General features: G+C 31.3%; 1 protein-coding gene across 1 annotated transcript; it reads left to right on the top strand.

The window, feature by feature from the left end:
- Nucleotides 1–2158: 2158 nt before the first annotated feature.
- LOC132638187 (expansin-like B1) lies at nt 2159–5524 on the top strand. Its single transcript, XM_060355156.1, has 4 exons — nt 2159–2334; nt 2942–3051; nt 3511–3822; nt 5093–5524. Exons 1-4 carry the CDS (start codon nt 2205–2207, stop codon nt 5291–5293), a joined length of 753 nt encoding a protein of 250 aa, XP_060211139.1. The 5' UTR covers nt 2159–2204; the 3' UTR covers nt 5294–5524.
- Nucleotides 5525–13472: the final 7948 nt, after the last annotated feature.

Genomic DNA, 13472 nt, shown 5'->3' with positions numbered 1-13472 from the left:
CAATCTCCATTAATGGTGTTTCTTCGCTCAATTACCCAATCTCTTGTTTCTAGGTGATTCTACAATCTCAAATAGATACAATTAATATCACTCTTCATCACTCATATGATTACAATAACCCTAAGTCAAAAATCCAAACCATACAATAGTTCATACGTTTCTTACTATCTAACCCATTAACTTATCTCTCAAGAACATAGAGTCCATAATCACCAACTCAAATCTATAATTGATTGGAAATAGGAAAGTCTTACATACCTTAATCGCTCCAAAGCTTTTGGCGAAAAATCCCAAAAATATTAACTTGAATCCTTGAGAAGGTTTTTCTTGAGAACCTTAGGATTGTAGAGTAGAATCTTGTTAACAATCTGTATATGGGTGTTAATCCTTGCTAATATGATGGAATAATACTTGGGGTTTGAGGAAGAATTCACCTTAGAAGGTTTGGGGAAGTTCTAGGGTATTTTTTCTTCAAAAAGTCGGCCAAAGATGAAGTAGAATGAAGGTTTAAGAAAATTTCACGTTCTGGGGGTTTTTATAGACGAGCAAGGCACGTGACGCATCCTGTGAAGCGCACATTTAACCCGTGAAATGCAGTCCTGATGCATGACGTGTCAGAGGGGCATGATTTTTGATGTTCAATCCTGTGAAACGCGGATCGACCACCTGCGAAATCAGGTTAGTAAAACGGTCATAGCTTTTTACTCATAGGTTTATTTGGGCTCCACAATATACCGTTGGAAATATATTTCAAAGGGCTGCAACTTTCATGTTTTGAGTTTTCTCAAATTCTCAAAGTATTTACACGAAATCGAGATGGAAGTCAGACGTATCGAAAACTTAGCCGATTCTATCGAATCTTAAGCATCTCACTATTCGTCTTGATTCCAAACCAACTATTTCCACCCAAACTCATACCTATGAGACTTCATATGGATAAAATGTTACGTTAACACTCATTTAATTCATGCCTAACTCGAATTTACGGAGTGTTACAAGTAAAACACAATTATGGTCAAATAAGAATAAGGTATGAATGCTCATTACTAAACTTGTTGAAGAGATGAAATATAACCAAGGTATATCTTTTTTATCAGAGGTTGAATTGATCATCAGAAGAAGAATTAGGCCAAAAATTAGGATACATTCTGGGAAAATTAAACTTTCATCGAAGAGAAGCAAATGAAAGTCTTTCATAAAAATTCTCGTAGAATCAAGAATGAAGTTTTCATTCTGTACATGCCAAATCATGAATTAGTAACTGCTTCCAATTTCCATCAGGACAACCCTAACGTGAATTGAACTTAGATGTTTTCGACCCAGAGCATAAATAATTATGTAAACGTCACTATATTCAATAAATATTAAACTTTGAATCCATATCGTAAAAAGGGAAGGTTTATCGTTATATATCAAACCAATTGAGCATTACAACAGCTAGAAAATTCACAATGGATCAAATTTGCTACAATGAAACCTCTCAATAACGGCATCATTTATCAGAATATTTTTTTGTTGTTATAGTGAAATGCTATTATAGAGAACATATAATATAACATATAACATGAGAATCGGTACCAAAGAAAACTAGACCGTTACAGTGAAATATTATTATAGAAAATAGCTGTTAATTATAGAAAAGGTTTGGTTGTAGCATATTTTCTAGTTCCTAATTCTCAAAAGAATTTAATTATTTGCTACCTATGCCATCATTGTGCTACCTGTAAGACTTATCATTAATTAAGAACTCTAATGTTATGTTGCAAGACGTTCTATAAGGTTCTCTTGATTTTAATAAATTACATGGCTTTCCAGAAACTCTCTAGTCCACCTGTAAACAAAAATGGAAACAATAGGCGCGTCTTAGTAACTACCAAACAAAATTTAAGTAAGACATAATTGTCATATTTATCTCTTCTAGTGGTAGTATTACAATCATGCAAATTCAATCATCAAGGATACAAATAACTCATTTCTACATTTATTTTATTTTAAAAAAAAAAGGCTACTACTTAATCTCCACTTGGTTTCCACTGGCCATAGTGGGAAGATATATGTGGCAAAGAAATGAACCTCTTCTGACCCTCTTTAGCTATACTATAAATATATGGCATTTCATCTTTGGAGCTTTCTCAACCCACATTAAGTCCTTAATTTCTTTTTAATCCACTTGTTCTCTTCCTTACTCCTTTTAATTCCCAAAGATGGAAAACTCTCTTAAACATTGTACTCTGCAACTGTGCCTAATGTTGATCTTGCCTGCTCTGTGCTATAGCCAAACTTATGTATCAAAAGCAGCCTTTTATAACACAGAGGATGGCATGGGCAATCCAAGTATGTTCATGCTGCGTCAATTGGTTTTCTTAATTCTTTATAAATTTGTTTTAATTTTACGTTTTTTTTATTAAACAAATGTTATTTTTACACATTTAAAAATAACATATAGGAAATCATTATACGGACATTTTCTTCTATTCAAATAGATAAGGATTCAATTGACCCATTTCTACTTTCCATGGTACACAACATACTATATTCCATTTGAGCACTGAGAATAATTTGCGTTCTTGTCAATAGTCAAATTAAGACATTCTATGATATTTGGTCGTTAGAAAATTTATTCCAAGGAAAATATCTTTCACGAAGAATCAAGAAAATAAGTCGATTTTCTTTACGACTATCTCAACTTTTAGCTTTATATCATTGCTCTAACCAACACTTATACACTATTGAATACCAAAAATTTTCCATCTGAACACTACCTGATTTCCTAACATTATTATCAATCTTAAATTAATTTTTTTTTATGAAATCTTTTTTATGTTCACCATCCAAAAACTGGAAAACATTATCCAGAAAAACAATTTTCATAAAATGACTTAAATTCCACAAACTCATAAATACCATATCTGTTACATTTAATCGTATACATTTGATTCAGGTGGAGCTTGTGGGTATGAAGAATATGGACGAACTGTGAACAATGGAGAAGTTTGTGCAGTCTCTAGGCGTCTATTCAAGAATGCTGCTAGCTGTGGTGGATGCTACCAGGTACCAATATTTTGCGTATAATTACTAAATTTTACCTACCGTAACAAGTCATAAAATTAATATGTTTACAAAATAAATGAACTCCACTGTCATAAAAGTATCTTTTATCACATTAAACTAATTGAACTTTTCACACTATAATAACACGATCACAAAATTAGTTACGTCACATTAAATCAGGGAAATAATTAACCAAAACCCCCATTTTAAAAAAATATTACAATTCGTGCACAAAGGAAAAATATTTCGCACGTGCGTATGTTGTATACCTTCAAGAATATATAATTCATATATTATATATTTTAATGTAGTATGTACTGTTTTTAATGGGTGAATTTTTATAAATGGGTATAAGCGGGTGATTACCCATGTAAAAGTCTCATTTCAGGAAATTTGTGATGATCTCACATGTGCACAAAATGTTAATAGCTCTTCATTTTTTGTGGATGGATTTTTAAGGTAAGGTGCAGAAATAGGGGACTATGTTCCCAAGAGGGAATAAAAGTATTGGCTACTGACCATGGAGAATCGCATGGAACAGACTTTATTCTAAGCTACAGAGCATTTGCAAGATTGGCCAAACAATCAAGCACGGCTCAGGTTCTTTTTGCAAAAGGCACAGTTGATGTAGAATACAGAAGAGTTTCTTGCAGATATGGATCCAACATCATGGTTAAGATCCATGAACATAGCAAGTATCCTGATTACCTTTTACTAGTTGTTATGAACCAGGGTGGTGCTAGTGACATCCTTGCACTCGAAGTCTACGAGGTTTGTGTGCATCCTTATTTAGCAATTTTCCGGCAATTTTATTTTCTTTGATATATAATAATAGCAAAATTAGCTCATGAAAGTATGATTCGGTTTGGGTGAATTAATGGTCCTCCAACTTATTCACTCAACCTATTTTATTTTACTTAATTCAGTCAATTTAAAAGTTGGTAAGATTTGAGCTAACGTAGCCTAAACTGACTCATGAGAAACTTTATCAATTTTTTTTTTTTTTTTTTTTTTTTTTTTGTATTTCATATGTTACATGTAGCCATAACAAAGAAAAAAAGGTTTTATCAATTTTGCTTTGTTATTACACAAATTATAAGAAAACAAAGAAAGAAGGACAAAGGTGCAAATATACTCCTCAACTTTGCGATTGAGAGTCGATATACCCCCCCGTTAAAAAAATGGTGTATATATACCCTTGCCGTTACAAAATGGTGCAAAAATAAAACTTGGTAGAGTTAACTGGGTTGGAGTGTGACACATTATTTAACCCATCTTGACATAGCTCAACTGAGGTCAAGTAACCTTTAGACAGGTTAATGACTCGTCTATATATGTAAAAATTGCTTGGTCTAGCCATTTTTCGAAAAATTCTTGAAAAGTATACACTTTTGATGCGGGGACACCATGATAGTGTCATGAATTTCGAACTTAAAACAAGTGAAAAATTTATGACAGTATCATGGATTAAAAAAACTGGCTACTTTTTAAAGACTTCTATACTCCATTCCATAATAAGTGGTTTTTGAGACTTTGCAATTTTTTTCAAAATAAGTGGTGCTTTAGGATTTCAAAAATATTTTTGGCAGATTCTTCCAAAACTGTCGTTATTTAGATAATCAAGATTCATTAACTACTTTTTCTTTTTCTAGGTATTTATTTCTGTAAGAACAATTTGATTAGGGGTAAGTTAGTAAAAAACACTCCTAATTTTTTATGAGTGAGCAATTTCTTAAGGGGTGTGCATGAGCTGAAAGAATCACTTATTATGAAACGGAGGGAGTATTTGTTTGTATTTTTCAATTACAAATCTGGAAAATGACTATTTTTTTTTATTTTGTCCTATGTTTATTAATTCCGTCCATTTTGATCAATTCAAATTCAATCCAACCAATCCATTTAACACCCCTGGTGGATATATATAACTAGTATATTGAGTTATTTTTCTATTAAAAAAGTTAATTTTATGACTTTAGTACAATAATATATTAGTTGAATAAACACTTGTGAAATTTTAATATTTGTTTTTGTAATAATGTAGGAGGAAACAAGTTCATGGATATCAATGAGACGGGCATATGGTGCAGTTTGGGATTTGTCAAATCCACCAAATGGAGACCTTCAAGTGAGGTTCTTAGTCAGTGCTGCCGCTGAGACCAAATGGGTGCAGTCAGAGAGAGCTGTAATTCCAGCTGAATGGACTGTTGGAGAAACCATTGAGACTGACATTCAAGTTTCTTAAGCAATTTAAATATTACTATGCAATATATTTTCCAACATATATATTATTGCCTTTCTAGGCAATTACTCGTATATTTCCTATATAGCTATTAGTAGGTCGGACGAATTTACGTCGTGTGATGAGTAGGTGCTGGGATGTTTGTGTTGATTATAATGATGACCTTAGTCATATACTATGTACTGCTCGAATGTTATATACAATATATGAATAAAGTTCACTCTTTTTGTTTAATTTTCTTGATAAAATATAATATCTTTTCTGAGTTGTAAAATGTCACGTTCTGGAATAATATTAATTGCTCAAAATTGAAGTCTTAAGGGTACCTGAAAAATGTCATACGCATACCTTTTGGGACTTGCGATTCAAGTTTTAAAAAGGAATATGGCATAACTAACTATTAGTACATATTTATATTTAATAATTATAGTTTAGATTAATTACATTCTATAGCTACAAATAATATGTTAAATACAATTAATAACTACATAAATATTTAAAGCAGAATACTTTATTTTTATAATTTATATTTTTTTTTTCTTAATTGCTTTTTCTGCTCAGCCGCCGGAGCTCCGGCCACCAAAGCTGCCGCCACAACCACTCCAAAAACCGTTAGATCTGGCCGAAAATGCCACCATAAGAGCTTTTGAAACCACAAAAAATAATCAGATTTATGTAGCTATTAACCAGATCTGCATTTGAAACCATAAAAAAATTGTATTCAATGTACCACCAACGGCGGCGGAGAGCTACCGGTGGTGGATTCTGGCGCATCTATAGTAGTTACACTTTCTTTTACGTGCATGCACTCCTGTTTAATAGTGAAATTCCTATTTTTCCCATTCAAAAACAAGCAACAGATGTGAAGCACAGATTTAACTTTACCTTGACAAACTTAAAACAGCGGGTTCCAATTTCCACGTTGAGAATAAAAACGAAGGAATCTCTGTCAGCTCTGAGGAGGCCCACTTGTTTTGTTATTGTAGTTGCGAAATTTCGGGTATGTCTGGCCGGAAATCGTCAGTAGATTTGGTCTGAATTAGTGGTTAGTGTTGTTGTATTCACGAATACGATGATTGTATTCACTTTTTTGAGTTTTTTTTTTGTTATATTTTTAGATTGTATTCATTTTTTTCAGAGTGTATTTGTTAATTTTTGATGTATCTATGTTTTTATGTATTCAGTTTTACTCGCTGTATTCATGAATACAACGAGTCCGTTTATGAATACAGATAGTCATTTCATGAATACAGTGAAAAAAAATAAAAAAATTCACTATATTCATGAATACAGCAGAAAAAAAAAAAAAAAAAACGAATACAGCGAAAAAATAAAATAGCTACACCATGTAAATATTAAAAATGTAGCTATCTCCAATTTTAAAACCCTAAATTGTAGTCATTTATGTAAAATTCCCTTTTAAAAAACGCCTCGCAAATAGTGACAAAGAGTGCATATAGAGAAGAGAAGTTTCTTAACAAGGATAAAGGTAAGGTCACTAAAATTATTGCATTTAACGGATGAACCTTAAAATTTGGAAGGTAGTGCACCAGTCATTTTCTCACTTTGAAATAGAGATGGCTAAAGGCCGTGTGAATGAGATGTGTAGTAAGGGAATACAAACCAGATAGCCATACTATGTCAGTATCTACGTTGCTCGGACTCTCCAATATGTTGTCGGATCTGTGTTAATATTCTTTGAAAATACACTACTTTTGAAGGATCCAACACACAACCAACAACATTTTTGAAGAGTTTGAACAACATAGCTCAGCATTACATCATCGCATCATAAAGGCCAAAAAGGTTCACCTTAGGCATAACAATAACAAAGCCAAAACTCAGAGGTATGTTCAACACATTACATTTATCAGAGTCCTTGTTACTTGATTGACAGGAAGATACAGTTTCTTTCTTCATTTCCTGCTCTGAATTCCTCCTTTAGTCTTTTCTGTTTTTGATATTAAGACTTTCAGGTTATGTAGCGTAGATTTGCTAAGGCAGAAGAGCTGCATAAAACTAGCTCATTGTGGTAATTGTTAGGCGACTTTCCAATTCTAAAAGCTGGCTCATTGTGGTAATTATTTATATTTAAAAAGACGGTAACTCACACCTCCGACCAATGTGGAACTTTAACGCCCCCGTAATCCTAGAGCTGAATATTGGAACGGTGATAACATAACATGGGAATCCAACATTGGTATTAGGTGTGAGTGACTCTTATACATCATAAAGAAAATAAAAGACTTTAGATGTAACTCAACTCTAAAAGCTAGCTCATGATGTGAGGATCCGAAGTCATATACATAGGGGTGAATTTATGTATATAATTTGGGTCACGGGAACACATGGTCACTCGACTAAACTCGATATATTATATGTATAATTCTGAAAATATATCTAATATTAACTAAAAGAATACATGGTCAAACCAGGATGAGTGGAGCATTGGTTAGGGGCTATGTTTATATCCTCAAGGTCTTGGAATCAAACCCCAGCTCCTGCACGTTTTTGTTTGTTGTTTTTATTTTTTAAAGCAGCCTTTTAACCTTCCTTTTTATATTATTCTAAATCATTTCTTCTATAATTCTAATTACCCAAAAGTAAAAAACGTGTTTCTTTATTATATTATATTAGATGATTTTCCCCCCTATATTTCTAATTTACCAAGTCCCAAAAGGGAAAAGAAATAAAAAAAACATGGCGCTAAGCTGCAACGATTAAAAACAACTTACTTCATAAAAATATGTAATTAATTATCTTTTGCTCATCAAATTGATGTCACTGCGAAATTTTATATCTTATCTTAAAAGCAATGGTGAACTCATCCTCTTGAAATCTTGGATTCGCCTCTGCATATTGAGAGATAACAACACATACCTCCAATGAATGTGGGACGATTAACAGTTTTTTCTCTTGTTATGGTGTTCATTACTCAAGAGACTTTTCTTTCTTAAAAAAGAGGAAAAAAGAGTAGACTTTTTACACAACGCGTAAATAGATATTCACTGCCCCAACAAGAGTGTGAAAACATCGAAAATGGGCCAAGTTTTGGATTTTAATTGATACTCCCTTCCGATAAAAAAAAGCGTCCACTTAGCCTTTTTTTCTTAGATAAAAAAAGATTCTACTTAACAAATCAAGAAAGAATTAACATTATTTTTTCATATTTGCGCTATTAAGTGTTATATGATCAAATCTCAATGCCTATTTAATTAGCGTTAATTTAGTCAAATTACCTACTTTTGTCTAGGAGTTAATATTTTCTTAAGGAGTGTATAAATGGCTAAGTGAACTCTTTTTTTTTATCCGGGGAGAGTATAGTTTAAGCAACATATAACTATGACTATTCGTATACCTGTCTGTCACTAGAAAGAGATTCAGTAAGAACATCATTAAACAATCCAAAGGAAGTCAAAACAGAACGCAGATGTTCATTTATTTACAAGGTCACAAAATCTATGAGCTAGTCTTTATGTTCCACCTGGTTCCCATTGCCCATAATGGACAGTACAAGGTGGCTAATAACCATGAATGCCTAACTTCACTATTACTATATTATATAAAAGTCCATCCAACTTTTTTGTAGTACTTAATTGAGATTTTAGTTACATTATAACTAAGCCTTACCACCTTCCAAATTTGCCCCCTATATAAGAGTCAATCTAACTTTTTTGTAGTACTTAGTTGGGGACTTTAGTTACATTACAACTAAGCCTTACCAACTAAGAGGTTCCTTCTTCCAAATTTGCCTCCATTTTTGTTTTTTATTACTTCATCTACTATAAGGTGTTATATAAAGATTAAGCACTTTCATAAAATTCCTTATTAACTTTTTTTGAAGATGATGTTACGTGTACTTTAACTTTTTCATATGCCACATTTTTACTCCTACTATATTTCTTTATTACTTAGCGTGTCACACTCAATTTTGATAAATTTAGAAAATTTCAAGCTCCTCTTTAAACGCTTATAAGAAATTGTGAACTGTGATGATGTCAATTAAAAAAAAAGGTCAGTACGTGTAACCTGAATGGGAAAATGCACCACATTTGCAGGTACCTTAATTTAAACATGTATTGCACACAAGAATTGAAATTAATTGTCCAATAAAAAACTTTAAAATTTTAACAGATAAAATTGATCTTCGCTTGAATTAGATATTGTTACCTAATTTGTTTATTTTTATCTAAATTATTTGTTAACAATATTGAAATTTGAATCTTTGCATCACCGTGTTGTGTTGGTTTGTACGTTGATTAACTATATCGTTCATGTTTAACAAAATTAACTTTTTTCGGATATTATTTGGTATATTATAGTAATATTTTATTTTTTAAAATGCATGCGTACTTAAATATTACATAGTTTCTAAAATGATAACATAATGAACAATGTATGTTGTAGCTTATACTCCATTCATCTACAAAAAATAGTGTTAGGCATACTACGCGCAGTGGCGAAACTCGAATTTTCACTAAGGGGATTTAAATATGAAAACGTAAACACACATAGAAGCCAAAGGGGTGTTCAACGTCTAATATATATACATAAAAATAATTTTAACCTTATATAAACAGTGTAATGTTTCGCCGAAAGAGGTTCGGATGAACCCCCTTGACCCTCCCCCCCCCCCCCCCCCCACCTCTGACTACGCGGTATGAATTCATAAATATATTTCTTAATATAAATTTACAATTTAAAAATTACATAAAAAGAAACTATAATCCAAACTTGATGGAGTAGTTAAAAATGTTGAGAACATCTTTGAAAATATGTAGTTAATGAATTTTTTTTTTTAGTTTTTCAAGTAGTAGTAATGTCAAACAACTAATGATAAAAGGGAGTAAGTTTTTTTGTTATTTTGAGTATCTTTTTTTTTGGGGTGGGGGGGGGGGTGGGGGTGGGGGGGGGGTTTGGTTGTAAAAAAATGTTAGGCAGTGTTTGGTAGCATAGTGAAACATGGTTAAATGAATCATGCAGCACTGAAGCTTCATTTGTGTTTGAGAAAATGATCAAAATATACATCTTATAAAATAATGTTCCACTTAAACTAACAAAAGGAAAAAAATGTCATTTTCTCATTACATAATTTTAGGAAGTAAAAGAAAAGTTTAATTATATTGAGAAAAAGAATTAGTTCTCTTCATATTTTTAACATACTTTGTATAATTTAAATGAATTGACATCTACAAATATTGTAAAGTATAAAATTTTATTTAAACGTTATCTTTGTTTTATAAGTAAACTCATCAAAATCTCAATAGAGAATAAATTTAGCATATAACTGATGTCTCTAGAATCAAATTATTTTTCTTCTTTTTGGAAGAAAATGTTATAGTTCATAATGGATGTTGTTAATCACACATATGCTATAACTAAGTTGGATTTTAAGAAATTATCAAAATCTAAAATTTAAATAAAACTCAACAAATAACAAAAAATAAGAGACTTTATGTCATGTAAATGTTTGAAGTTAAAAAGAAAGTCTAAAGTAAGGACAAAAGAAATCTATGTTCAATTTTTAATTACTTTTGTTCAATTTAAATATTAAGTCTTTTGTTTTTAAAAGTTTGCAAAGACTGTCGAACTAATTTTTCAATAACTTAATATAAAAAAAGCGAAAAAAATAATTATAAGTAATTACAAATGTAACTTTTAATCTTAGTTTTGGGCCCGGCTTAACACGGGCAAAATGCCACTAGTATCTCTATAAACACAGAACTTCCTCTCTTGAGCTTTGAAAAATAAAATTAAGTCTTCTCTTCTGATCAGTAACACCGCTTTTTCAGAAACTAGTCTCAGGTAGGGCTGTTCACGGTTTTGGTTAAAACCAAAACCAAATCGAATAAAAAAACCGACATTTAGTTTGGTTTGGTTTGATTTGGTTTTAAATTTTAAAAACCGATAATATTTGGTTTGGTTATGGTTATATTAAAAAATAACCGAACCAAACCGATGAATTATATACATAAATTTTATAATTATTTATATGTATAATATTAGTTTTTCACAAATAATTATAAATATTTTATACCTTTTAATCATTAATTTGATTTCTGGTCTACTTATTTCACATGATTGTTTGAGGCCCGTTTTTTTAAGAATATGTTCAAGCCTATGTCTTTAAGTCTTTTAACTCTTTAAGTGTTAAGTGTAAACCTACTAACAGAAGCTCACGTTAAAGTCTAATGTCTTTAACTTAAATTTTTAGCCTTTCTTTGTCAGCCATTTGATTTTAGGTTGTTTCTTCTTCTTTTTTCGAATTTATACCTTTCTTTTTTTCTTGTCTGAATGGGTCCTAAACTTCTAATATTTTTCATATGAAAAGGACAGAGGTTGTAGATTTGGAGGTTACTATAGAAGATACTTTGGTAATATTAGCATTTGTTGCAACTCAAGCACATGGTAATGTCCTAATACTTGTTCCGTGGATAATCGTCCTAAAAAGCAGAAAAGAACAACTCCTTGTAGTCGAGACCCTAGCCTTGGGGATAATGATAGAAAAACATCTGAAGTTTGGAATCATTACAGAAAGTTTTTTTTAATAAAATGGGAGAATTGAGGCACAATGCAAGTACTGCCCCAAAGTTTGGGATCATTACACAAAGTTTTTTTATTTCATATATTTTTATTTTTATTTTAAGTAGTCTTTATGTTTAATTAATATGTATGTTTGTAACAACAACTAAAAGCTCCTATGCTCTACTTTATTTCCAGGTACGTATATTAAGATGACAAAAATGGTGCAGTCACTACTTAGTTAGTTTTTAGCTTTATATGTAATAGTTAGCAACTTTGGGTAACTTGAGTACGACACTATCACTAATAGTGAAAATGTTTCTATGATGTATGTTCCACCTTAAACTATAAATAAAAGATATCGTTTGAACAAAAAAAAAAGACATGTTTTTTTCAACTTTTTAATGTTTACTGATAAGTCTCATGGTTGCTAGTCATAAACCGAAAAATCCAACCAAACCGACAATAACCAAACCGGTGGTTATTATTTTATTTGGTTTGGTTATGATTTTAGACATTTAAAAACCGACTAAATTGGTTTGGTTATGATTTTAATCAATAACCGACCCAAACCGAACCATGAACACCCCTAGTCTCAGGGAATGTGCGTTGCGCCTTTATCCCAGAACACTTAAACTAAATTTTGTGTTGCAAATGTGAAATTTTTAAATGCTTCATATATTTCTGAACTTCTTTGAGCTATAAAATATAAATCAAAACATACATAAAAGTAACAACTTGTAATTTGATGTTTGAAAATCTTGCACACTTAACTTTCAATATTTTAAATTATTAATTACTGTAATTTATAATACTTTTAATGTAGTTTCTAACTATGTAAATTATTTTTCAAAAAACTTAATAATTATATGTCACAATTCACAATCAAAATAAAGAAGTTTGACTCTCGAAAAGCGTTTTAACTCTCGAAAAGCGAACTACATCATACAAATTGAGACAGAGGGAATACTTTAATTTAAAGACAAATACATATTCGAACATATATAAATACTAATTTTTGGACATGTGCAACCCAAAATTAGTTGCAACATGATAAGAAGGAAATCATATACTAACAGGAGTAATAATGGACGACTAATCAAAAATCGTGCAAATAATCTTGAAGTTGACAGATGACAGAGGAGGGTAAAAGGGGGAAAAAAAAATAGAGGGAAAAAGTAGTTCAGAACAATGAATTGTTCAAACACATGGTATAAACTATAAACATCACATTTTGGTATCATTACACTTGGCACTCATGAGCCGAATAGGATTTCCTCGCTGTTACTATTGCATCTTGCTCCACCGCTTTCTGATATCAAACCAAAACAAAAAGGAAAACTTTAGAAGTTTAATAGGTTGAAAACAATTAAGTAATCTTCCATTGTGTTTAACTTTTAAGCCAATTTTTTTTTTCCGACTTCCTCCATCTCCTCAAAAAGACTCATCTCCTCGAACACGGCAGATTAATCTATGATACAAGTTTATATTGTCTTTGGGTAAATATGGAGCATCCTAGAAATCTACCCAACATCAAGAAAATCATGATAGGAGAAGAAAAAATGCTACTATAATTTAATAACCATGATTATTTGAAAACCACTAAGGATATAAGTTATCTATTCATTTCAGTATCTTTTTACTCTTTGAGGAAGGATTA

This window comes from Lycium barbarum, chromosome 4 (genome assembly GCF_019175385.1).
Source record: "Lycium barbarum isolate Lr01 chromosome 4, ASM1917538v2, whole genome shotgun sequence".
Classification (NCBI taxonomy): domain Eukaryota; kingdom Viridiplantae; phylum Streptophyta; class Magnoliopsida; order Solanales; family Solanaceae; genus Lycium; species Lycium barbarum.
This window is presented reverse-complemented; position numbering and strand designations above follow the sequence as displayed.

Excerpts from the sequence above, each read along its gene's own strand:
- LOC132638187 (XM_060355156.1), top strand. The coding sequence starts at position 2,205 with ATGGAAAACTCTCTTAAACATTGTACTCTGCAACTGTGCCTAATGTTG. Across the intron at positions 2,335-2,941 it reads GGATGGCATGGGCAATCCAA|GTGGAGCTTGTGGGTATGAA; the intron begins GTATGTTCATGC and ends CATTTGATTCAG. Across the intron at positions 3,823-5,092 it reads TTGCACTCGAAGTCTACGAG|GAGGAAACAAGTTCATGGAT; the intron begins GTTTGTGTGCAT and ends GTAATAATGTAG.